This window comes from Leptonotus elevatus, chromosome 9 (genome assembly GCF_054856555.1).
Source record: "Leptonotus elevatus isolate MCC_2025b chromosome 9, RoL_Lele_1.0, whole genome shotgun sequence".
NCBI classification, from domain to species: Eukaryota; Metazoa; Chordata; class Actinopteri; order Syngnathiformes; family Syngnathidae; genus Leptonotus; species Leptonotus elevatus.
Window position 1 is genome coordinate 9,008,476 of NC_141247.1, and position 28,000 is coordinate 9,036,475.

Sequence of the window (28,000 nt, forward strand, 5' to 3'; positions counted from 1 at the left end):
AGAAGTCAGCAACATAAGTGTTTCCAAATGTTACTAACAAGATCAAACACTATGATTCGCGCCCACATTTATTCAACACCAGCAGCCTTGCTATGGGTTTTATGAGATGCAATCAGCCAAACCCAGGCATCCATCGCTGATTATGCAGTTGGTAGCAGAGCTAATCTGCACACTACGCAGCGTAATTAAAAACAAGAGCTGACAAGAAGGTTACCGGTAGTCACACGTCTCAGTATGATGCAGCGGAGTTATACATCACATCACTATAAACTACGAACCACAGACGGGATGACAGAAGAAGAATGACCGAGCTGCAATGGATGCTGTGTGGACAACATCAAACACATGATATGATGCTTTAACAATGCTACTGCCTAAGAGTCCATTGAATGAAATGAAGTGCCGCAGGTTAATATTGGATGCCATTCCATTTTGCAGCAGTGTGAGCAATATTTTAAGACTTTTGCTTTCTCGACTAGATCAAAGCAAACAGGTGATTAAAGCATCCTTTGTTATTTGATCATGTATAGGAATACTAATTAAATACAGGTATTTGACTGTCGTCTCATTTCGTTTTGATCAGGGAGCTTAACACATATAAAACCTGCAAATGGTAATTTAAGCAAGGGAAAATATTTTCTGAGATTGCAAAAGTTGGCACAAAAAAACAAAAAAATCCAGAAGAGTAAGAAAGAAAAAGGGAAAACAACTGAAAATAATACCCTAATGTTTCCAGCAGACTGATGTGGAGAAAGGAAGGGGGAGTTTTGGGGAGGTGAAGGAAAGGAGCGTAGGTGTAGGAGGGGATGGAGAAGTTGAGCAGCATTCCTGTCTGAACACACCAAACGGGACCAGGAAGGAGGAAAGAAGCTAATCCCAAATCCAGATGCCTTCAGGACCAACAGAGGGTCAAACTAATCCAAACACACTCACAGAGCTCCATCCCTTCTTGTGTTCTGTTTTTTTTCGCAGACTTTTACAAGTCAGCAGACATTAGCCGGACTAAGACGTCAACCGGATACTTTTTATGCCTGCTTTTCTTGTTAAATTTTCAAGGCAGCAGGACTTTGTTTTGGAGTCTTTATTTTGAATCATTTGTTTTGTCTGTTGGAGGAATTTACAGGTGAGTGCATGAAAATGTGTTGAACTCTCACAATGCTTTTCATTCAACCTGATCGTTAGCTCTAATGTGTGTCAAATCATCTAAAAGGTCTTTGAATTTGCAATCACGATTTTGTGTGTCTATAAAAGTGATCAACAACAACAAAAAAAGTTCTTACATCATTTTGGGGTGGTGAATCCAAATCTGACTTTAGCTTTTTTTTTCTGTAATAAAACTCTAGTTTTGCATTTTATGCAATGCAAAATTTTTGCAAAGCAATATTTTTAACAAAGCAGGTTTATAGCTGGCACTTAAAAGAGGAGCTCAAAAGTACGATATGTACCCAAATAATTTGGATTATTACAACAATAAGAATTTTTTGACAACTGTAGATACAGGAGACCAAATATAGGGACAATGTACACATTAAATTATGTAGAGTAAATTTGACTCTATTTTAATAAGGACCAAATAGACTCAGTTTTAGAGTAGGCTAATATTTACACTTTGAAGAGAGTAAAATAAAGAATTGAAAATAAATACATAAAAGTCACTCAAGGGTTGAGGAACAAAATCACGACCTTCAGCTTGGGAGACTGCCACACTACCACCTGAGCTATGCCCCTCATTTTGTATGCTTATCTCCAAGAGACTAAAAACGATTGTGTCTTGGAGTTAGGAAGATTCTAGTGACATGAGTGATATTACTCACACACAGCAGGAGATGCGTGGTCTTAGGTGATGGATCGGTTGTCTCCCAAGCTGAAGGTCGTGAGTTCATTACTCAACCCTTGAGTGACTTTTTTTCTTTTTTCTTTTTTCTCGATTCTTTATTTTACTCTCTTCCAAGTGTAAATATTACTCTAAAACTGAGTCTATTTAGTCCCACTCTGAATTTTGTCAAATTTACTCTACAGAATTTACTGTGCTGTTGCCAAAAATAGCCAATATGTGAAAATCAGTCAACTATGATAAGCTAATGTTGACATTGATTCTATGCAGAGGGTTCAAAAGTTAAATTGGTATTGGGAGAAAATATACATTTAAAAAAATCTGCATAAAACAATCTGCATAAACCACTAATATAAGAATATCAAACGTGCCGACTGCATGAAAACTAAAGCATACAGGGAGAAAAAAACTGATGGAAAATTTGAAATCAGCAACCAAAAATCGTATCGAATCAGTTAAAAAAATAATGCAACAGAAAATTAAAATAGAAAGTTGGCCAGTGTAATAACTAATTTATATGTTAAAAATGAATTGCTGTTTCTTGCTCACAGAGGTTAATGAGTACCTATGAACTCATTAAAAAAAAAAGATGTACGTAACGTAAACTAGCATTGTCATGCTAGAAACCACAGTGTGCAGCCTCAGCTTAATTCCTCAGGCAACATCCACATTAAGTACCCTCAACATTTTTTATTGATAAATATCTGATGTGAGGCCATCCACAGATTCACTCATGACATACAGTATGTGAACCAGGACCAGGATTCTGGAATGTGGACTTGCTTATTCCTGACTCTCGTTCTGAAGGTCAACCTCAGTTGCCTGGAAGGATAAAACTGTTCCACAAGTGAACATTTGCCAGCTCAGTCTCAAAAGTCAGCTGCAGCCTGTGTGGTCCTGTTACAGCTACCAGGAAGTACCAGGCTGGAGTGGGTGCACTGCACAGGAATGTACAGGAAATGTGCCAGTGCCAATTATCATCAACAAGATGGGGTCCATTTAGAAAGCATTTCTACACACTCTTATTATCCTAATATTTCAATTGATATTTATTATGAGCAAGAACATGGCTTCTTGAGAATGTTGAATTCAAATGAATGCGTATTAATTGGCAATGCTCTACCAGTCACGGTCAACCAAAAGTCATGTCCAAATGCACTTTTGGTTGGTCTTTCTACTTTAAATGAGAGAAATGTGTTTTTATGATTTGCAAAGTGTCTGAGTAGACTGCTTCCGAAACACGAGACTCTTCTCACGTCTTATTTTAGCTTTTACTCCCCCCTTTTGCTTCTCAGTTACTCTCTTTTGAAAAGAGTCTTTTCTCATCACATGTTGTCCTTTTCGCAATCTGGCAACATGCACTAAGCACTGTTTTTACTGTCTTCTGTTACTTCCGTCCTCTTCCACTGTCTCCAGAGGAGCTGGTAAAGTCATTAGTGACGAAGACCACGTAGAAATGTAGCTTTGACCCAGGAAGACGATTCCAGACCGAAGAGTCAAATTTGAATTGAATTGCTCTTTAAAGTCATGTTAGTATCAAAAGGGGTTGCTCGCTTCCAGGAAATATTCAAGGTGGGAGTGAAGACTGAAGTAAAACCTTGTCAAATATGTTAACATACTTTACTGACCAAATGGAAAGTAGTTTTGGACCCAGGTCGTCGAGACAAACCCAACATTTGTGCTCCACAATTGACCCTGAACTTTGACCTCTTCTTCCTTCATCTTGTTTACCTTAATGATGTGTTTGTGCACATTTACCACATACTTTGTCTATAGAATTACTTCCAAAACATTTTATTCTTATACTATTAGCAATAAAACTTGCAAAAGACAAGACTTGCAAAAACAGCCCACTTTTAAATTTGTGTCACTCCATCTCAGATGACACAGAAAAGCCGGCACATCTTAATGGGTGTTGCTTATACAATATGCTTTGCATGATAGAGATTTAATTTGCATTTGTAAATGTCATGACAAACTGTGTTAACTGATAATGGATTGCTGAAGTGTTCCTGAGCCTACATATATCCAGGACACCAGGAGTCACCAACCTTTTTGAAGCTGAGAGCTATTTCTTGGTTGCTGATTAGTGCAAAGGGCTACCAACTTGGCACACTTCTGAAATAACACATTTTCTCAAATAACCTTTATTATGTCGTTATTACTTTGTATTTAGATGTTATTATTAGATCGTAGGGGGGCGGGGGGTGGGGGGGGGGGGTTGGCTAAATTGACCACAAACTTGGGCAACACAGAACTTTCTGCCTTGAAATGGGCTGGCAAGACCTGATTAATGATAGATTAATCGATAGGATAATCAATTCTAAAAAGATTAAATAGTGACAGCCCTATTAACTAATTAACTGCCATTGACGGCTATAAATGTCAAAAATTCATTTTAACTATTTTTATTAGTTTAACATTTTTTCCACTTTTGTTAACAAGAGTATGAAAACCTAGATTTTTTTATTGTACATTTAGAACAGATATGAAATTTGTGATTAATCGCGAGTTAACTAATGAAGTCATGCAATTAATTACGATTAAAAACTTTAATGCCCCAAATTTTTTATCTTTATTTTTTTTATTCACTGCCATTGACGTAAAAAACTATTTCTATTAGTTTAACTTTTTTCTCATTTTTGTTAAAAAGAGTATAAAAAACAATTTTTTTTTTATTGTACAATCAGAACCGATATACAATTTGTAATTAATCGTGAGTTAACTCATGCGATTAATTACATTTAAAAAATGTAATCGCCTCTTGCCCCAAATTTTTAATAATCTTTTTTTTAAATGAATTTATGGCAGTGAACGAGTTAATAATTAATGACATTCATTTGTGCGAAGACATTGATCACGTAATGTTTTCTCATAACAGATAAATACCAATATGCAGCACTTTATTTCTATAACTGTCTTCTATTTTTTACATTTTCAAATTATCACTTTTACAACATTCCTAGAAAATCACAATTCCTCATCACCTGTGAGCTATTTTTTTTAACAGGCCTGCGGGCTACTCATCTGATTCTTAGGAGCTCCTGGTGCCCTGGCATAATGCTGATGACCCCTGCTTTACACAATACCAGTTTTTAATACAGTGACGCCTGAGGGATCGAAGATCACATGCATTCAATGTTGGTTTTCAACCTTGCTGCTGATATGGAAAGATTTCTCTTGTGATGATATCATGGACCGTGGATGATGAAATCCCTAAACTTCTTGTAAATGTATGAGAAACATTCTTAAAATGTTGTACTATTTGTTGTTGTTCACATAATGATGAACCTTGCTTGTGCTAGCCTTTTGGGGATACTTCCTTCTGAACCCAACCATGAAGCTCACCTATATTTCCAAACAATTATTTATTTTTTTACCATTTTGCAGGCACCAAATTCAAAAGGGGAGAATGTTTGCAAAAAATGCTCATCAAATATATTGTCTTTTTAGAGTATTCAATAGAATACACAGTAGGTTGAAAATGATTTGCACATAAATATTTCTCACTTTTTGCAGATGCATTAATGGCGTGAGCATCCTCGGTGAACAAGTTATGGCATTGTGGTGGTGCACTAAGATCTTCTTCCGGTGGGCTGCAGTGTGCTTTCCCCTTCTCCTCTCACTGCTATGGCTAATGGTAAATATCTTAACTCATTCACTGCCATTGACGCCTCTAAACGTCAAAGAATTATTTGAACTATTTATTTTAGTTTAACTTTTTTTCACTTTTGTTACCAAGAGTATGAAAACCTAGACATTTTTTTAATCTTTTTTTTTTTATTAGGGGCATCAGGTGATAAAAAAACATTTCTTCAATAGTTAACTCACGATTGATAACAAATTTTATAATTGCTCTAAATGTAAAAAAAATGTCTAGGTTTTCATACTCTTGTTAACAAAAGTGGAAAAAAATTTAAACTAATAGAAATAGTTCAAATGAATTGTTGACATATATAACCGTCAATGGCAGTGAATGAGTTAATTACATGAACCGTTATCAGCGAGTTTCAACATGTGCTTCAAGTTTAATTAGGAATAACAGTCAGTCACTGTTTTCTGTATATTTATTTACCACACATGCAATATTTTGCTGAATAGTCGAGTAGATAAAAACATTTTTTGTCACTAATCTTTTCATATTTGCCTCTCCTTTTAATTCTCTCATTCTATTATTTACCTTTTCTCTATGTTTATTATTGGACCATCTGGGCTCTCATGTCTCTGTTGTTGCAGATCTCCCCTGCACATGCCGAACCCTCCTGTCCGCAGAGCTGCAGCTGTCCAAGTGTTAAAGACGTTCACTGTACGTTCAGACATCTCACAGCTGTACCAAAAACGTTTCCTAAGGACACAGAGAGACTCAACCTGGGGTAAGACTTGCAGGTCACATTTTAAAATTGCATCTCTGAAAAATATAAACAGGGCTACTCAAGTTGGGAAAAACCTTAACACGCTAAAGGAAATACTTTAGAATCTGTAGTGGGTTATGTCATAGAAATAATCAGCCCTTTAGGGTCAGTTATTTTATTTAATGTAGACCTCTTTAAAATATTGTATTGTATCTTGTCTCAACATGTATGACCATAAAACATGAATATTTATCTACCTTCAATAAAACTCCTTGGCATTTATTTTTTTCATTAAAGCAGTAATCAGGAAAATAGCCAACCCAAAACTCACTGTGCATTTAACGTGACAACTTGTGTTTGAAAGCCAGGAGCTAAAGGTTTAGCACCAGCATGTGCTTCCAAACTGACTCTGAAGTGGAGAAAAGCTCCTAATCACTTCCATGTGGGTCTTTGTATAGTGGATGAAGGTTTCAGCACAGTGGTCTCACGCAGTAGATAAATAACACAGTCACTTTTTTTGGTCTCTTTGTAAGCCATTAACTGTTTGTTTGTTTTCATTCATTTGAAGGGCTGCAGAAAAAGTTGCACAATTGTTAGAGAAGCAATTTGGACAGGAAAATTGGAAAGAAAAAAAAACATTAAGTGCCATGTTTTTGTTGGTTAGTAGGCCGCTCTGTGGTTTGTGGGGAATAACATCGATCATAACTTTATGGTCACGAGCTTAAAGGGAAAACAAACTCCCTCTCGGAGGTGCCGATCCGGGCAGCCACACTCATTTGGTCTATTGGGTGGAAAAAAACCTAGCTTTAACCTCCTTAAGGCCATGATTACATGAGGACTAGTGAAAAATAAAATTCCATGGGTAAAGAATGTGATGCTTGGACCAGATTTCTTAATGCCTTGATACAGTTCTAGAAAATACGGACCAATAAGGACCAATCCAAAGTGCAGGGTTACGTACATAACTTCAGCAAAGTGTGCCCTAAAATCAATATAGGTAAGATAAGGTACCTCGTGGCATCAAAAATATGGAAGCTAAGTCACTCAGAAAGTGAGTTCAGATATGATAATGCTAGAGTTTAACGTCAAATAATTTCTGCATTCACTGATAATGTTCTAAAGCGAAGTCGCCTAATGAGGAGAGACGTTATAAGATTAAAATCTGAAACAAAATCATGAAAAATGGAAAGTTCAATCTCACGATTAATCCAAATGAAGCTCAGACTCACCGCACAGAACTGGCCACCCCCAACATTGCAGTTACTCACTGTATGGCCCAGCTGTGTGCAGTGGAAGAATGAAATTCCTCGGGGGCACAGTTAAGTTCTGCCCAGTTGCACAGGCTTCTTAGGAGGGTAAATAGCAGGTGACGGCAGCTAGTCTGACATGCGCTGGCCATTCAACTGAGCGGGTCCTCCAAGTGCACGATGGGGAATTGCGCTCCATCTGGTGACCTCTCGTTGAATCCTGACATTTGGTCAGTTCTCTCAGACTCAGAGCAGAGCACAAAGCTGATCGTCCAGCTGATCAAGCTGCAGCCCCTTGACTGCAAATGAACATTTTACTTTGTCATACTGTATGCACAGCTTAATAAAACTGTTTTCAGCCTGAGTTTCAACAGTGTCAGAGTTGAGGCCTCACATCTCCTGAAAGACTGTTCCAGGTTTTAGCAGCATAAAACTGACCTTAGTAAAGGATAATTGACTGCTTTTACTTAATTTGGACAGAATGTTTACTGATAAAGGCTACTTTTGTCACTGGGCGTGCGTTTAGTCCGGAGAGGCGGTGCGGGGGTGGATCCACTCCTAATGACGTCAAAAAGTGCCAACAGCTTGTTTTCTCAGGTTGGGAGGGGCTGGTGCTTGGAGAGCAGAATGACCTAGAATTACTCATAGAGGGGAGAATGGAAGAAAACACAACTTTGGAGATGTTTTTGGTGAGGAATAACATTTGAACATGGCTAAAAGCTCCAAAAAGTGGATTTTTCACGTTGCTGTCCCTTTAAGAGAGTGTTTTTTACAAGTAGATGTGGCTGTTAAAATTCATGTCTGAGTTCAGTAAAAGCCCTATGTTTCTAAATTAAGTTTTGGAGAGTCTCCAGGTGACTGATAAGACTTCCTCTGTGTTTCTGTGGGCCACAGGCAAATGATTTCCGTTTTGTCTGAGTTTAGCTGAAGAAAATAGTGTTGCATCCACACACTAATCTGTAATGACAGAGAGAATGTACAGCAGGGGTGGCCAAGTTCGGTCCTCGAGAGCCCCAATCCAGCCTGTTTACTATGTCTCCCTCCTTCAGCGCAGCTGAATCTAATGATCAGCTCATCGGCAAGCTTTGCAGAAGCATAATAACAGATCAAGATCAACAAGATCACAATCACATCGTCGACTGTGTTAAAGGGAGCACTCAGGTCCACGAGAACGAGAAAGACTCTGCATGTGTCCGTGTTCAGGTGGTTTTCATTACCTTGATCAGAGCTTTTTCAGTGCTGTGTGAGGACTAGGTTTGATTGAAAAGTATTGAAAGTTATGAAAAATGCGAATGAGAATGTCTATAGGTTGGTCTTTTTCTGAGACTTTGTCAAAGAATGGCAGTTTTGAGAACTGTTGCATCGAGATTGCTCTTTTTCACAAGAGGCTTAATCAAAGCCGTTTTTAAGGCCTTTGGAATTTTTTTTATTCTCAAATGACATATTGACGAGATGCGGAAGTTGTATAAACACACTACCCAGCACACACACAGAAATCTAGTGAATAACTCATCAGCGTGGCTTTGGACCTCAGACGGCAATGCACTCCAACTGTATTTTGACTATGGGAGTCCTATAGTGCAGTAAGGAAAGGACAACAAGCTTAAACAGACAGATCATATGGCTATGTTTCAAATAGAAGCAATGCTGAAGGTGCCCCCAGGTCCAATGTGATCATTTATTGGTGAATGACTCTCTATAAGGAAGTGTTTCATGGTAATTGTATGTTTTCCATTTGTGCTGCATGTGTGTTTACGAGGTACAGAGTACGATCATACAGGAATCAAGAGCGCGCATCAGCAGACCAGACATTTGGAGGGGGACCAGACCTTCAGGGAACTGACATAATGGACTTTCAAAACACTAGACCACCCACCTAACCATAGTTCAAACGCACGGCTTTGGTATACATTCACACAAGGCATATTCTGTGAGTTTTATTTACATTTTTGGCCCGTTTTTGTTTAGTTTTATTATAGTTTCACTCTGTTATGGAAATACACCAATAAATAACTGCAGCTCTCAATATTTATCCTCTCAATGGATAATGCTGAGGATTATTGTATGGAGAGCAACCATAATAATAACCACATATGACCAAACTAAATGAATATTCAGTCTGTCAATCAACACTTATAGTAGTAGTAGTAGTATCCACATGAGTTGGAAGAGTAATCACCCTATACACTCGTCTCTGGGTTCTTTTCCTAAAGGTTATTGATATTGGTAAAGGTGACAAAAGGCTGTCTCTTTACAGCATATCTCTGAGAGTGCAAGAGAGATGTTTACTGTACCTGCACAAGGTGCAAATTGTAGAAACCCTTTGTGAAAATTGGCTGTCTGACCTGGTTGCGACGTATCCATGTTTTTCACTAGATATGGTAGATGTAAAATGGACGCTATTATTTTAGTGTGAACAATCAACAATTGATTTGTAGACTCGCGCGCACTTCCTTTTGGGAGCAATATGTCTTGCGATGCCCGGATGGGCAGCTCTGAGTATAAATGAAGAATTTGAAGTTTAGATATGGAATGGGCAACTTTTTTTTTAGGATTTGCCTAATTTGACATTTTCAACCATCACAAGTTTACAACTATAGTATGTACTTATTTGCATGACACTTTCATTGCTACACATTTTTGTTTCATGTTAAATGTATCAGATAACGCGTGTTTGCTTGGAACACACTACAAATACTCTCATGTTTTGATTGGTTCTTCTTTTAATTAAAAATAACAATGCATTTAGTCTTTCTAAACAGAAATAATGCCTGTGTTTATATGCAAATGGAACACAGAAGTAGCAGATGGCCAGCAGTAATCACTTAAGATGTGCACTCGTCTCCAAAAGTATTTGACACAGTGAAGCCAATCCCTTTATAATTGCTGTACAGGTCCTTTATTTGGGTTTGATGCCAAGAGATTGAGTTCTTATTTCTAGATATTTACATCTTGATCTGATAAATTACTTAGAAGATAGCATGAGAGAGAGGGAAAGGTTGGAACACAATTTTAAATAGATTAAAGTGAATAAGACCTAATACAGTAGTTGCAAATTCTTTGCTTGCAATAACTGCATCATATCTGTGACGCACTGACCACATTTATGTAGTCTTCTGTCATATATTTTATGATGCTTCCCCAGCTTTCACCACAGCCTTTCATACAGTGATTGATTTTTGGGGGTAATAGGGGCTACTCCCTGCTTTTTTAGCAGATAAAATGCATGCTCTGTAGGGTTTAGGTCTTGAAATTGACCTATTTCCTGCACCTGACGAACTTCTTTGTGTTTTGGATTATGTAGTGCTGCAATAAATTTGGTTCCATCTTCCTTTAAACTGGCATATATAGCCTACTGTTTCTGAAGACTTTTGAATTCATTTTGCTGTGATAAAGTCAACTTCATGGGGGTTAAGAGACTTACAAACATTTGAAAATAGTAGATGCATCCCCATTTCCAAAGTCAAGGCCGACTCAAGCATCTGCTGATTTGTGCTGTATTTGACATCTGAATGACTCTTGGAAAGATGTACTTATTGTAATGTGCTGAAAGCTGGAGAATACACGGCAGGCTTTTCAATAGCTCTTTGTATTTTAATTGCTGTTGTAATTATGTGCCAAAGTGCTATTCACAGCGCTCCTGCTGCTTTACAGTATGTTGCTGTCGTTAACACATAGCAGAACAAGCCAAAATCCCCTGCAACTTTATGATTGGCTTTCACTTATGTTTGCAGTAGTGAACATCTATAGCAGGGATGGGAAACTAGCAGCTAGTGGCTCCATGGTACTTGAAAATAAAAATGTTTAATGCAACTGAGCAGTTTTAAGTTGTAATAACAGTATTCACCACTAGATGGAAGACACCCCCAAGACAAGAGTGCGTCTGCATTATAGAGAAGAAGAGCGAGTTTGTCCTGGCCTGACGCCAGGGCCAAATTAGGTCAAGAAAATGAAGAAAAGAAAATGAAATGCACTTTTTGTTCTTTTGTCCTCTACATTAAAATTTAAGATGGGAGCTTTTCTGTAAAATGCTCTTCTGGTTTGTTTTCCTTGTCAGATGTAAAAATACTCAACTTACTAGTTTGTTTGTTGAAGGTCTTTGAACAGCATAAGAGGACACTTTATATTTGACACAAGTTACTGTTTAATAAGGTGTGTAATTTTGATTAACCAAATGAGCAACATTCTGTTCATATGGTAACATTGATTCAGTTCAGTTTGATAGGTACTGTGATGAGTTGTCACTTCCATTTCAGGGCACCTCACTTGATGTATGGCACGATAAAATGATAAATAAAAACACCTACAGACAATCCTGTACGCATGTTTTATTTTGTTCTCTTGCTTTCAGATATAATAGCTTGACTGAAGTGGAGGCGTCAGAATTCAGGTCACTACGGAAACTGGAAATGCTCTTGATGCATGGTAATGACATAAGCACGGTCCATCCAGGGACATTTTACAGCTTGCGGTCACTACAGGTACTGTGTATGTGAGAGTGTGAGACCATTACTTGTGTTATGTTGACTTTGAAGTAGAAACTATTCATAACTGATGAGGAATTGTATTATAATTTTTTTTAAATCAACTATTTCACTTAAATACCAACAGTAATCATTACGCTGAATAACAAATAAAATTACACTCAAAAGGCTCACTGGTGAGTTTACTATTATTATAAATACTGAGTAAGGCTTGGTTCAACATAATACCAAATCTGCAATTTTGTGAGTTTTGTTCGATGAGGCACTCTATTAAGTTAAATGGATTCTGTATTTTATTTTATTTTTAGATATTGAAACTGAGTTATAACAAGCTAACAACAGTGAAACCTGGACTGTTTGAGGGTCTGGTGGGTCTGGTTCGCCTGCATCTGGATCACAACCTCATCAGCTTTATCCAGCCATACTCTTTCACGGGTTTGACTTCCCTCAAACTTCTACAACTGGAGGGGAATCTTCTCAAAGAGATCCATCCTCATACCTTTATTACAGTGTCACTACTAGGGAACTTTTGGACCTCTGGACTTAAGTAAGACAACAAAAAAACGCTTTTGCCTGAACTTTTGTTTTGTTTTTGAAGTTGTGATATTAAGATGAATGAAAATAAAATGCTAAATAATTTCACATTAGTAGTATCAAGTTATATCTATAGTTTTGTGTCATACTACAATTACAAAATGTATTTTCCTAGCTTCACTAAACAAGAACATAACAACAAGCCAATTTGTGCGGAAAACACTTAACCAGGCTTGATTTTACACGTCCCAGCTTTAAGTCTGGCCGCTTTAAATTCGCTTGGCCTTTAAAGATTTTGCTAATTGAATTTTATTTTTTTTAACAGTTCATTGTTTTTGTCTCAGACACTTACACCTTTCAGATAATTTGTTGGAACAGATCCCTGTGACTGTACTGAACACATCTCCCAGACTGGAAATTCTCTCCCTTCATGGTAACCCCTGGACCTGTGATTGTCAACTTCAGTGGCTGGTACAGTGGAGTGCTACACATGAAGGTATCATATAAAGAGATAGAGCTTGTTTACATTTGTGCTGTCTCTTGAAACACTTGGCATGATTCTACTGGTGGGTGGGCGGAGGGGATGACAACAAGGCAAAAAAAAAAAAAACGGCAGCATGACAGGGGGAAAACAACAATGGATCGACGCAGACAGAGGGGAGACAAGAGACTATATACATACACACAAAACGAGACCTGGGGCAAGACACGAGTGGCTGAGTACACTGATTGGGTGACACGAGGAAGGGCAGGATTACACTTAACAAGACCAAGGGAGACACACAAGAAAAAACAGAACTCAACAGATCATGACAGAAACTTAAAGAAACATGACCAAATCAAAACAAAACCCAAAATAAAACTTAACCATGACAGAAAAGTAAAAAAAAACTACCCAACCCAAATCATGACAGCCACCGATGGTTTAGTGGCAAACTTGCCAAAAGTTCTTACTCAGTGATGGTGTGGATGTGCGTTATAAGTGTGAATGGCTGTCTGTCTCTTATGTGGCCTGAGTTCGACTGGCTACTAGCCCAATGTGTAGTCTGCCTTTTGCCCAAAATCAGATGGGTTAGACACCAGCACCTCATGACCTGAACAAGATAAGGATCCTTTATATATTCTGTAAGAAGAAAAACATTTGCTGCAAGAGTAGCAAGCAAGAAAGTCAAAGATGACCATCTTGTCCGATTTGATCTGAAAACATGCTTCAATCACTGTGGAGTCGTACCTCATGTTTAGTTTGATACTTAGCCCTTGTGACCATATCAAAAAGGCCTTGAGCAAAATATGGAACCCCAAGTTGCTCCTGATGCTGCATCATCAATAGGTGAACGGGGAGACAGTGTCTTTCTCTACTTTGACGATAGAAAAGCGCTTCACAAGTGAAAGCCAAATACTGACCGAGGGATGCATTTAAGGATCCTGACACTTCACTTCCCATCTGTTCTCAAATAATGCTATTAACAAATGTCAAACTCAAGATTTACACATTCCAAATCTGACAAATCTGATGTTGGGGCTGATCATTTAAAAGTGTCAAGAAAGTAGCTTTTTGGTTTCTCAACATTTGCAAACAGCAACAGATACAATGTACATTACAGTATATTTATGAATACTGTTGGGAGTTTTGTCTGACTATCACTTCTGTGTATATCTGATAAACAATGACAACTGAAATAGGCTCTAGGACGCCCGTGACCCTCGTGAAGACATGCGGTACGGATAATAAATAGATGGATGGATGTTTCAGCATGTTAGCCTTTTAATGACCACTGCTGCATCCTTCCTTTTTTCTATCCTCCTCCTATACATAGAACAATAGTTGATACTTTAAAATGTTGATAAATCTTCCCTCTTCTTGTTTCCAGGAGTAATAAAGTGTAAAAAGGAACGTGAGACAAGCACCACAGAGGTTTGTCCTCAGTGTTTCTCTCCTCAACCCCTGAACGGGACCCTATTGCTTGGATTAAGTGAAGATCAATTTACCTGTGAAAGACCAACTCTTCGCTCTTCCCTCAAATTGTGGGACAACCCTGTGTGGGCTGAATCTGACTCAGAGCCCGACCTCCCGTATACCCGGGACTTTGAAAAGCCCTTAGGCCACCTAAGCTTTGTTCTCTCAGATAGCCATGGAAATAATGCTCATGTGGACTGTGATATGCGCCACCCAGGAGACAGTTCTCATATAAACTGGACAGTGAATCCACGGTCAGGTCAAGGGCTGTCTGTCAATGTATCATTGGCAAGTATCCTTGAGTGTGAGATTGACCGGGAAAAATTACAAAATCTTTGGCAACTGGTCGCATATTACTATGAAAGTCCTGCTATCTTGGAAAGAGGTCAAGAAAGAGCTAACACCAGCAGAACTACTTATCAATATGCCCAAGTTGCAAATGAAAATTCCCCTTATTTCACAGACTTAAAAGGTTATTTGGTGGCAGAACCGGCATGGCTGCTTCAACACAGAATCACTTTAAAGCTTAATAGACAACAAACAACAACCAAGAAACTGGTCATGGATTTTACAACTGTAATCACCAAAATAATGAGCACCCACAGAGGCCAGCATGATGACAATGACCTTTCTTCCTCTTGGGGAATGATTCACCGTCGGAACGCCTGGCGGGTTAATACTGCTCTTGAGGGGTCAAAGGTTCACTTAAAATGCAGTGTTGTCACTTCACAGCAGGAGCTGAAAGTGGACTGGATGCTTCCAGATCTGTCCATTGTAGAGGGTTTGACTGAAAAACTCAAAATTGATGACACAGGGGATCTTGTGATCATGAATGCATCACAATCCGACTCTGGTCTCTATCACTGTATGATCAGAACAAAAGCAGGTGTGGATTTAATGTCTTTGAGGCTTACTGTGAAAGAACGATCACCAAGCCCCACTGCCTTCAATGGCCAGAAAATTATAATTGCAAAGGGAGGTTCAATCTCCCTCCCATGTGAGGTGACATCAGCACAACCCAGTCAAACTGTATGGTACATGCCCAAAAACAAAGTACTCCTTCCCACACAAAAGACAAGAAAGGCATCAGTAATGGAAAATGGTACTTTGGTCGTGAGGAAGTTGATGGAAGAAGATTCAGGAGAATACAGTTGTTTGGCCTCAAATCTCTATGGAGTTGACATGCTGTCACACATGGTGGAAGTGACAGAGGAAAAGGTCTCTTATAATGCTGAAATACAGATAGAAACAGAACAGCAAATCTTAAACACTGATATGGAAGAAGAGGGCTCAGCGGGAGTTTACCAAGAAATTATTCGCCCTTTTGCGACACAGGTTCCTACAGTAGGACACCAGCAAAGACCTAGTTTGTTTTCAAAAAAAATCCCAAAGAAAGATTTTAAACGAAAACCGACCATTGTTGTGAAGACACTGGATCCAAATTACTGGGCGGAGGTTTTGGCTAAAGCCAATGCTAAATTACCCATTGCACGGCCCTCAGAGTTGGCGCTAACATATTCTACCACAGTGGTTGCCCCAGTCAGTTTTTTCAACGCTGCAACAACAACTTCATACACAACTGCCAACAATGTCCCCATAACAACTATTTCTGATTATATGATGGAGCCAACAGCAAAAGAACCACAACTCAAAACTTCACAGGCTCCATTTGTCGGGAGTACAGATCCCTCCCTTCAACATGTTAGTGAGATTACAGAAAAAAACAATGGAGTAACTTCAATTGCCAGAACCCAAGTTGAGAAAGCAGAAAATCGGCAAATTGGTTTAGGCAACAGGAAATTTGTTCCTGGTCGCTCAAATCGTAGAAGGCCACCTTTTAGACGGAGAAAACCACCAATGAGAAGAATTCATCCTGACCTCAAATCATTTATTCATTCATCAAACATGCACAAATCTACCGTTCCACCACCAACAGCCACAATTATTACTACCACAACCACCTCCAGTTGGACGACACCTGAACCAACTATTGTCAACGCTTACTATCAGACAAAAAAAGTTGGGGGTAATGAGCATAGTGAAAGCATGGATGAACGAAAAGTATCAAACTCTGAAACTCATCATGCAATTAAGGATCTCCAAAGTAGTCATACAGCTTTTCAATCAATAAAGGACACGAAAGCCAAACTAGAGATTTCTTTAGACACACATATTCTACCTATTCCTCCAAGGATAAAAGTTAGTTCTCTTTCCACTGAAATGACTCTTGTGGAAACTGAGCAAGTGAGAGCAAACCAAAACACATCAGCAGAGAAGAGGGTGGATATTACGAAAGGAAGAATGAACACAGAACACGAGATAGCAAGAGAATCATCCAAAAATGAGTTATTAACACAGAGTTACAATATGTTGCATAACGTACTTTCAACATTCCAAACAACAAAACCAACCGTTCAACCTTCAATGGAACAAAATTCCCAAACCCAATCAAAGGATTCTTCTTCCAAAGTGACCTTCAAAACCTCTCACTTAAGCAGAGAAAATACAAAAGAGGACAAAATTCAAGACAAAAACAAAGAGGAGGACAAAGCAGCAGCAAAGCCTGAGAAGCCTCATGTTCCCGCCGTTCCCATTCACCCTTGGCTACACTGGCACAACCGAGGAAGAGTGCAGCAAAACTCTGCTCAGCTGCCACAAATACATCAAGACAGAAATCCAGAGAATCTAGGAGATGTTGATCTCAGTAGACCATCTGTAACACCCCACATTCCCCCAACCTTACACTGGCCTTCAAACCACCATCATTACCCTATGTATCCTCCTTGGCAGAATCAACCGTCATTTACACCTCCCAAGCAAGGTAGATAAACACTGTACTGCTTGTTATTGATAGTAAACAGTTTAATGTACCATAACAATTTACACAATGTGTTGGATTGGTGGTTTATGTTTTGAACACCGATTTGCTCTCTCTTCCAGGCGCTGTGCCACACGTTGTGCCCACAAATGAAACCAGGATTTTCACCCATGGAAGAGCTCAAAGCCCAGTTGGCACCAACAGACCAGAAATCACAGATAAAACTGTGAAACCCACAACCAACATTATCGAACCAACAACAATTAATTCTTCATATCAAAATAATCCTTTGGATGTCAGGACTCAAATCAGAGATCAACTGATATTATCAAAGCTGAGGAACAGATATAGACAGGTACATATGTGGTGCTTATGAGGGTATAAAAAAATGATTGCTGAAACGTGTTACTCCCATGCACACAGTAATTAGCATACATAATTACATCATCTGCCCCATCATCATCCTCAATAAACTAGAACTAGTAATGAACTCCTCCGTGAGTCATCACCTTATCGTGGTGGAGGGGTTTGAATGTCCCAGTGATCCTAGGAGCTATGTTGTCCGGGGCTCAGGGCCACCGCACCCTATACGCAGAGTACCCATAGTGCTAGAGCACCATCGTCCGTGTGGGGCCCCATTTGCCTGTGGGCACGCCGCACGCATGCACTTGACATGTTACTTCTGTGAGAACCCGTGCCAGGGGGAGTATCGTCGTGCATGCATTGGATGTGACATTACGTTTGTTTTAATTTAAAGACATGAAGAACCCATGTATTGTGATTGCCAGTTACATAAACTAGGTTTTGAAAAAAAAGTGCTTACATTCTACGATCCAGAGAAGCGTAGAGAGAAGCAAAAGAAAACCAAGCACGTCATTCACGTTGAGCAGTAAACTCTGGGTGCGTTCAATGACCACTCAGACAGTTGGATATTTGAAACCTACATAAAAAAAAAACTCAATGTATCAAACAGAAATAATTACTACGTGAGCGAAAGGCAAAGCTCTCGATTTACCGGTTAATCTACGTTCTTACCCTCACCTATGGCCACGAGCTGTGGGTCGTGATCAAATGAACAAGATTTCAGATACAAGTGGCCGAAATGAGCTTCCTCCGCAGGAGGTCCGGGCTCTCCCTTTGAGATAGGGTGAGATGCTCGGTCATCCGGGAAGGACTCACAGTCGAGCTGCTACTCCTTCACGTGGAGAGGAGCCAGTTGCGGTAGTTCGGGCATCTGATTCAAATGCCTCCTGGACGCCTCCCTGGAGAGGTGTTCCAGGCATGTCTCACTGGCGGGAGGCCCCGGGGACGACCCAGGACACACTGGAAAGACTGTCTCTCAGCTGGCCTGGGAACGCCTTGGGATCCCGTCAGAGGAGCTGGCCGAAGTGGCAGAGGAGAGGGAAGTGTGGGCTGCTGTCCCCGGGACCCGACCCCGGATACGCGGTAGTGGATGGATAGTAATGAACAGTTAGATAATTAAACGCAAATACTGTACACCATTTCACAAACTTTTTTCACTTCTATGTTAATGGTCAGGCCTTGGCAGAAGTCTTATCTAATAAGTGCCATTGTAGTTGTGGTGAATGATTTTATCATTGCTGCAACAACAAATATAATGGTGGACTTTTGCACAAGTTTGTGTTTTTTTGCTACAATAAAATCACTAGTGATGATAGTGATGAAGCATACATTCCAGGTAGAAATTCGTTTTTACTAATTGTCGACTGTCTTTTTCAGGCATATATTGATCGTCTATCTCAGCTAGGAAAGATAGCGACACCCAAACCTCGCATAAACTACGACAATCCTCAAAACCCCATTCAACCCAGTCCCATGCCTCTTACCAGACCTTCCCTCAACAAACCACCTGTACCGACACCCCCCTCTGCCCAACAACCTACAAATCTTGCCAAACCAACAGCATCCTCTTCATTTGGTTTTAATCTGACCCCTCACTCTTTCCATACTACCATCTCAGCTTTACAGCATGGGGGTCAGTGGCATGTTCGAGGTAAGCATCTAAAACTTCTAAACATTGTATTGAAAATGTATCGTGTATTTTAAATTGAAATGATGCTTATAGGAGCTGGTGCTGGTTGGGCCAAATCTCGGATCACTACAGTGAACAAAGCCAGTGTGTCAGTCCTGGCAGAGGGTGATGTTGTTCTACATTGTGAAGCAACAGGGCATCCTGAACCAAGTATCTCATGGACAAAAGTATCCACAGGTAAAATGCTAAAATGATAAAGGAATGAGTCTGGCAACATGTTTTGAGAATTTGAATGAATGAATGAATTTGACAATGTTGATATAAACAATGGACTCTTCTAGATGCTTTTGACTCATTCATTTTTTTCCTATGTTTGTTTTCCCTCCACAGGTGCCACCATTCCAGCCAACACTAAGCATGGTTCCCGGTTTGAAGTGTTAAAAAATGGAACTTTTGTAATTAAAACAGTCCAGCTACAAGACAGAGGCCAGTATCTCTGCACTGCCCAGAATAGGTTTGGATCAGATCGCATGGTTATTACGTTAGCAGTTCAGACTGAGGCCCCCAAGATCCAACCTCCCAGGTCTACAGAGATAGCAAACTATTTAGGGAAAAGCGTGACCCTTGAATGTCTTGCTTCTGGGAAACCCCCGGCTCAAATTTCCTGGATTCTTCCGGATGGGACATTTGTTCGAGAAATCGGGACCGTTCATACTTCAATCTCTCAAATGTCATTGCTTAAAAATGGGACGCTACAAATGCAGTCAACCAATTTCTCCAGTAAAGGAGACTATAAATGCATTGCAAGCAATGCAGCTGGTGCGGATACAGTCACTTATCATCTTCATGTTGCAGCTTTGCCGCCAAGCATCAATGAAGCCGCAAGTGACACTGTGATCATTCCAACAGGTATTGCACACAAAAACAAATGTCCATAAAATCATACCCATTGTAACTTGATGAGTAAAAAATACAATTCAATTAATTCCATCTACCCAGGGAGGAATGTATATGTCCATTGCTCAATGAAGGGTGAACCTTTACCCACTTTGAAGTGGACCCTGCCATCAGGGATCCATGTTAAGCCATCACAGTTTCTGGGACATAGGCTTTTTGTCTTTCCCAATGGGACACTGTATTTCAAGAATGTCTCACTAGCTGACGCAGGGAGGTACAGTTTATTTGTTTCTCTTTGTACACACATTTGAGCAAGTTATCCATTAAATAAATATGGAGTACAGTTAAGAGCATATTGTTTAGGTTTGTTTTGAAAGAAAAGCTGAAATTCAGGTTTTCACTGTCCTCCACACAGGTATCAGTGTTTAGCCACAAACACTGTGGGCATTGCGAAAAGAACCGTACATCTTGAAGTACGGGCAGATTCCTCCTCACATATCCGTCATCCTCCTCTTCCTTTCCCTCCTACTTATCACCATGGAGTGCCGTCCCGCCAGCACTCAGTTTCAGCAATGTATGGTTCTGCTGTCTACTTACACTGTCCAGAGTCAAGTGGATCCCTAAGGGGGACCATCTGGCAGCTGCCCTCAAAAACCATCATGGAGCATCACAACAGGTTACAGAAATGCTCAGTGGGAAACTTTATATTTCAATGCAGAAGTGTTGAAATTATAAGATTTTGAGTTGCTTTAGACTTGAGTAAACATTCTAATCTTCTAATAATGTCTCCTTTCCATCTGCCTCCAGTCCAGAGAGACCAATTAAAGTTTTCCGAAATGGGACTCTGAGGATACTTCAGCTAACAGAGCTGGATGGTGGAAATTATCTGTGCTTCTTTCAGAGACCGAACGGAGAGGATATGGAGGTCTTTCAGGTAAGATTAGCACAGACAGAGATGAACTCATTCACTGCCATTGATGGCTATAGACGTCAGAAGAGCCATTTTTACTGAGCTGGCAGTGAATGAGTTATAAGCAGTTAAATTCAAAGAAGTGTATATTTATTGATAACTACTTGAATTCTTTCTACAGTATATGTTCTCTCAACAATCATCTAAGCAGTAACGGCAGTAGACAATGAGAAGAAAAATGTAGTTCGCCTCACTCTTTCATTCATAACATATTTCTGTATTAGGTGGATGTCGTGATGACGCCGCCTAGAATCGAACATGTGAGAACTACACAACCGAGAGTCAACTTTGGAGAAAAAGTCCAGGTATCTATGTGGAAAAGGTTGAATGACACACAGTATGAGTAGCATGAAGTGAAAATAATACATACAAAACTTACAACACAGATACAGGTAAAGCCCCACTACTTAACTTTTCAACCTTCAATTCATGTCTTCATAATTCTGCTGATGAAACGTTGACTTAGAGCTAGATTAATGAAACCTTTGTCATGGTCTGAGGGGGGTCTGTATCATTTTTACTGCCATTAAACAACTTTGAGGTGGATGGTGTAAACTCTGCCACACAGAAAAAAACTACAATCGTGCAGACTGCTTTACGGCATACGTCACGTTCCCCGTTCCCCAGTCGTCCCAAAGACGTGTCGAACGTCTACCACGATTACTATTGTCATGGAGGAGCTACAAAAGAACAAAGAAACGAAGATTTTTGTCTGAGGAGACACAAATAAAAATGAAAAAGGAGCCTACCTGGATAAAAGCAGGATTGGCCCCGATTTCACTCGCTGGCGTGCAGTCAAAGATGAGGGGGGTTTCCAACCGATGCTGCCTTTGTGGGGCTCGGCTCTTTTTCGGATGGACGAGTAGGTAGCTTTCCATGCTCACATCAAAATTACTATGCTAATGCTAGCTATTGGAAATTTGCATGAAAGTAATAAATAGTCATCAGCGTGATAGTTCGCCCTTCCACACTGGCCTCACCAGGCACGCAACACTCAAAAAAAGTACTGTAACAAACTAGGTTGTGTTGTGTGCTGTCTTCTTTACAAAGTGCTTGTGAATGCATCGCGGGAAGGGAGGGGGCGAGCGCAGCCGTTTGTGTTGACAATAAAGAAGTAAAACCAACATCTGCTGTTAACATACCGGTACTTGAAAAACGTTACAGTACTGTATAAAAAAAAATATATATATATAATAGATTAATTACCTTCACATAGCCACAGCAAACATAAATGTTTTTCAATCCAACTCCAGACCACTGTGAGGGCTCGCTATGCACTAGTCCTTATGGGAAATGTGGTCTTCATTCAAGGCAAAACACTACTGCTTTTGTCCATATGGTGTCGCCATAATCAATGAAAACTGAAAAGTCATTTGGCGTTCCTTTAATGTGTAAAGGGAAATTGTTGTCAATAACTCACTTTTAATGCAATTACAGTAATTTTTGTGTGTGTGTGTGTGTGTGTGTGTGTGTGTGTGTGTGTTTCTTAGGTGGACTGTGTTGCAACGGGCCTCCCAGATCCAGAAGTCTCCTGGAGTCTACCAGATGGAACGCTAATCAACAATGCCCTTCAATCTGATGACAATGGTTATCGCAACCACCGCTATGTTATTTTTAACAATGGAACATTACTTCTTCAACAGATGGACAAAGAAGATGAGGGTGACTACACTTGTTTTGCCAGGAATAAACTGGGTAAAGATGAGAGAAAAGTTAGTGTTAAAGTTGGCCCGAATGCCCCAAGAATTAGTTTTACATTTCTATCCCTGGTCACAGTGAAATATGGAGAATTAGCTCAACTGAGCTGTCAAGCTACTGGTGAACCTACACCACAAATCTTTTGGATCTCACCGCGAAATAATGTGATTCTAATGTCATCAGACAAATTTGATATTGTGGAAAATGGCATGTTAGTGGTCAAAAAAGTAACACTGGCTGATGAAGGGAAATATGCCTGTGTGGCACGAAATTCTGCTGGTGATGACATTAAAAACATGATTCTTGAAGTTGAATCTAGGGAACCCTTTATCAATGGCAACAAAGGGAAGAATGCCAAAAAGGTTGTAGGCATTTCCTATCAAACCATACTATTAGATTGCAAGGTTGAAGGGAAGCCTGAGCCAAAAGTTTGGTGGGTTACACCTTACGGCCAATCACTACAACTCTCCTTTCTCAGCGGTCGCTTTCAAGTGCATCAAAATGGGAGTTTGGAAGTGAGAGGACTGAGAAAAACAGATGAAGGGAGATACATGTGTCTGGCCAAAAACAATCTAGGTGAAGCATCCCTTTTAGTTGAATTGGATGTGGCACCAGTAGCAGAAAAACCTAGTTTTGCTGTTCCTAATATTGAACTCATATCAATAAAACAAAACGGTGGTGAATTGCATCTGCAGTGCACTGCCCGTGGAAAACCAAACCCAGAGTATGTATGGTTGCTACCTAATGGGACAATGCTGTTGCCTGGTGTTAGACTACAACGCTTTACACACCATCGTAACAACGGGACTTTGTGGATCTCTCAGCTGGCGGCAAGTGATAAAGGAGTTTACAGGTGTCTAGCAAAGAATGTGGCAGGTCAAGCAGAGAAGCGTTATGCACTGGAAGCAGGAAGGAAGCCGGTCATCAGAGGATCAACAGGTACAGTATAATTTTTTTTACTTTTTACTCATTATCTTTGGGCCAAATCTTATTACAGTACAGTTGTACTTTCATTTGTAGGAGGAATAAAGATCACCTATGGCCAAACTCTCTACTTGCATTGTACTGTGGATGGCTGGCCGCAAGCATCGATTACATGGACCTTACCCAATGGCTTCACTTTGGATAAACCTCAGTCTATTGGTCGAGTTACATTTCTTGCCAATGGGACCCTCCAGATGAGACAGATTGCTACTTTTGACAAAGGGACATACATCTGCAAAGCCACCAACTCTTTTGGCACCTCAACATTGTCGTACCCTATCACAGTAATGGTTCATTCACCACGCATCACCAGTATGCTGCCCTCCATCACCAGAGTGAACCGGGGATCACCTGTTAAGTTAAACTGTGTTGCTACAGGTGTTCCCAAGCCGGAAATCTCCTGGACTTTACCTGGCCGTACAACACTGGTTCCACATAACCGCTACATAGTTCAGGGAGGGATCCACATGACAGAGGAGGGTAGTCTGGTCATACAGAATCCAGTGCTCATGAACTCTGGCATCTACAAATGCAATGCTAAAAATGCTCTTGGAACAGATTTTAAATCGACATACCTACAAGTGATCTGAGAGACATGTTGACACATTTCCAATTACGGGGTTAAGAAACGCTCCCAGTAGGCAAAGCTGGATAAGGATTTGTCCATAAGGAAGTAAGTGGTATCTACTATATTACAAATAAGGATGCCCTACAGAACAGCCACTGTAACTGGAGGCATTCATACTTTATATCTATATTTCCCCTCATGTCATTATGGTTTGTACACTTAAAAAAATGCATTTTGACTCACCGGGGCAACTTCTTAGTTCTGACTACATGACCTAGATTTGCCCCAGTTGTCTTTTCAATAAAGTTATAGTTTAAGTGATAATGGACATAACTTGTAATCACAGGGACCCATTTGATGTAACAGAATTGCGGAAAATTCTAAGCTGTTTTGTAAATGACAGAATATCAAAAACTGATATGCACTGCCGTGAAAAAGTATTGTATGTATGTTTAATATAATCAAACAAATGTAAGCATCAAACAAAGATAACTCACGTAAAAATGAAATCCAGTTTTCAAATGGTGGTTTTATTTATTCAAGGGGGAAAAAAACCTACTCAAAGCTACCTGGCCTGTACTGTTTAAAAACAAAACAAAAAAGAAACTCATCACCTAAACCTAATAACCAGTTTGAGCTGCCTTTCTGTGGAGATATTTTGGCCCACTATTTCTTCCCAGCAGAAATGCTTTAATTTAGCCACCTTGTAGGTTTTTCGATCTAATAAATAAAAATCACGATTTAACAGCTGCATTATATACCTACTTGGGTTATCTTTGTCTGATATTTGCTTTTTTTAATGCTCTTACACATTCAATTGGGGGCACTACGCAAAAAAAGGTAAAAATTTAAGAAGAGGTAACATAATTTTTCACAACACTGAAGGTTATTCACACAAGCCTTCAAAACACCAATATTCTCCTTAGAGACAGTGAAATAATTTGCTTTGTGTTTCATTTTATGATTTCATAGCAACAAAGAGTAACAGTGTCTAGTGGGCCCCGTAAGCTAGACCATGCATGTGTTTTTAAATAACCTATCCATATTTTAATGAGCAATTACCCTTTTACAGTGCACTTAATGAAATGAAACTTACTGGACTATCATACTTTGCTTATCTATCTATTGGTCAGTTAGCAACCTACCTCCTGTTTTATGGAGGATAAAAGATGGGCTGTGCTATATTGATTCTATTTTGGAGCATCAGCCATTCCCTTTGATGGCATACTACCTCACATGGTAAAAATATATTTCTATACAGTATTCCTGTTCTAAGTTCATCCATGGCTCATTCTCATTCTCAAAACAAACAAAAAAGTTTTATAGATTTTTTATTTTTATTTTTTGTATTTGTCTTTTTTTTTTTAATCTTATGTCAAATTTTCTATTGTTGAGATGGTTATTAAAGGGATACTTGACTCATTGAGCTATTTTCAGCAGTAAAAATAATAATATTTTGTCCAGAATAAATTTGATAACTTCATTATTTTTCATGTACAATTAATACCTTTAACTTTAACGACTGAAGATGACATAACCTGTGCTGAGGAAATAGGTAACGACCAATCATGGCTCACCTGTTGGGACTGGTCAGCAAACTGAGCCATGTTTGGTCGAAATCTTTTATTTTAGAATTAGTCAAGTATCCCTTTAAAAAAAAATTAAATGGATTACTATGTGTAACAAAGCCATTTTTCAACGCCAACCCCAATTCCAGCGAAGTTTGGATGTGGTGTACACCGTAAATACATACAGAATACTTGCAAACCCTTTTCAACCTATTATTATTATTATTATTATTATTATTATTATTATTATTATTTTTTTTTTTATTATTTTTTTTTTTATTAATACTCAGTTGACAATACAGTATATTTGATGATCACACAGATAAAACTATTTCCCCCGCCCCATATATTCAATTATTTCAAATTTGATGCCAACAACACATGCCCAAAAAAGCTGGGACAGGTGGATGTTCACCGTGGTGTAACAGCGATGTTCCTTTTACCAACACTCAGTAAGCGCTAGAACTCCAGCTACTAATTGTTGAAGCTTCGTAGGTTCCTACTCCTTCTTGCTTGATGTACAACTCCAGTTGCTCAACGATCAGGGATTGACACTGTTGTATTTATTTTGTGCTCTGCTATGCCCTCTCCAGTTGAAATTATAACAGGCATTTATAATTATTACTCTTAAACATGTCGTGAGAACTGTACAGAAAACAACACTAAAGAGTTAAATAACAATGTAATTCTCATAGAGAACATGAAAACATAAACAAATAAAAAATAAGCTCCATTTGGCAAATAGGCCTTTTAACATCCACTACATACGCCTGCTAATGTGCTAGCAACGATAGCATGCAACCGGACTAGCGCTAGAGTGCTAACGAGCTAACAATAGTACACTACTTCCAAAAGCCATTGTATGTACTGGACTTTTGGCAGGCAGGCAATCTAGTACTTGTACTTGTTTACTACAAAGTCACGCTGAATGTGGCCTGGCATTGTCTTGCTCAAATAAGTAGGGATGTCCCCGAAGAACGCATTGCCTGGATAGGCACTTATACGCCCTCACACCATCACAGATGTTGGCTTCTGAACTTTGCACTGATAACAATAAAAAATGTCATTTTGGCCTGGAAGACACAATGTCCATGATTTTCAAAAACAATTTGAAATGTGGACTCATCAGACCATAGCAAACTTTCCCACTAGCATCAATCCATCTCAGCTGAGCTCAGCCACAAAGAAGCCGGAGATGTTGTTGATTGCATGGTCATATTAATTAGCATTTATAGTTGTAGAGACAAAATGTGTTAATTGATTTTTCTATTTTTATGAAGTATTCCTGAGCCCACGTGTCAATATTCTTTACACAATGATGTTGGTTTTGAATGTGAAAAGTGCCACCTGAAGCATTGAAGGTCATATGCATTGACTTTTGGTTAACTAGCCTTGCCTCTTTACATGCAGAGATTTCCGTTAGATTTAAATGCTCACAGACATTATTATTATTAACTTTGCCTTTCATTACTGTTTTTGCAAAACACCACTTCAGTTAAATGTACAGTTTCACACCTGCTCACCTAGCTCGTGGATGTTACATGCAGATATCTCCTGGTGTTCCAATCCTAAAGAGTTCTAAAGCAGTTTGTCTTATCTTCTCTTTTAGCACCACTTAGAGGTTAAAGTTTGTGGTTCAACCCAAATATTTTTTTTCTTGATTACTGAATTAAGTGCACATAATTGATTGTTCAATAATTTGACTAACACTGACTTTGTGTTTATTAGTATGCTGTAACATAAAAAAAAACTTAACAGTGAGACCTGTGTCATTTATAGTCATGTTAAAATATCCAAATGTCATATATCATATGATTAGGATTTCAAATGGTATTTGGTTGATGTTTTACAGACAAAATCACTTTCAACCTTATAACATCATTTTTTTAAAACCTATTTTAGTTCTGTTTATATCACACTAAATCAGTAAAAGATACATTTGATTTACTATTTTTTCTAGGATTATTACCCGTTTACTACTTTTTGTCCACTAAATGTTTTCAATACAAGAGCTGAATAAATCAAAGTGATGTGTTGTACCCAGATCTGTATTCATTTTCACTGGTAGTTCACCAGAATGTGAATGTCTCCCTCTG

The 28,000-nt window shown here is 39.2% G+C and overlaps 1 protein-coding gene across 2 annotated transcripts; it reads left to right on the plus strand.

Annotated features, from left to right (window-relative positions):
• Positions 1–868: 868 nt before the first annotated feature.
• Positions 869–27,869, plus strand: LOC147168294 (matrix-remodeling-associated protein 5). Of its 2 annotated transcripts, XM_086084064.1 has the most exons (17): positions 869–1,123; positions 5,354–5,474; positions 6,071–6,207; positions 11,785–11,914; positions 12,226–12,464; positions 12,796–12,947; positions 14,323–17,229; positions 17,349–17,581; positions 18,967–19,240; positions 19,313–19,456; positions 19,610–20,128; positions 20,219–20,390; positions 20,532–20,792; positions 20,924–21,050; positions 21,311–21,391; positions 22,577–23,723; positions 23,805–27,869. In XM_086084064.1, the coding sequence occupies exons 2-17, from the start codon at positions 5,391–5,393 to the stop codon at positions 24,356–24,358; spliced, it is 7,161 nt and encodes a 2,386-aa protein (XP_085940190.1). In that variant the 5' UTR covers positions 869–1,123; positions 5,354–5,390; the 3' UTR covers positions 24,359–27,869. The 2 variants fall into 2 exon arrangements, with proteins under 2 accessions (XP_085940190.1, XP_085940191.1); XM_086084065.1 differs by lacking the exon at positions 869–1,123 and having other exon boundaries at positions 18,967–19,222.
• Positions 27,870–28,000: the final 131 nt, after the last annotated feature.

Bases quoted from the DNA above. Each gene is read 5' to 3' on its own strand.
- LOC147168294 (XM_086084064.1), top strand. From the start codon at position 5,391: ATGGCATTGTGGTGGTGCACTAAGATCTTCTTCCGGTGGGCTGCAGTG. The intron at 6,208-11,784 runs GTAAGACTTGCA...TCTTGCTTTCAG, and splicing joins ACAGAGAGACTCAACCTGGG to ATATAATAGCTTGACTGAAG. The intron at 17,582-18,966 runs GTACATATGTGG...TGTCTTTTTCAG, and splicing joins TGAGGAACAGATATAGACAG to GCATATATTGATCGTCTATC.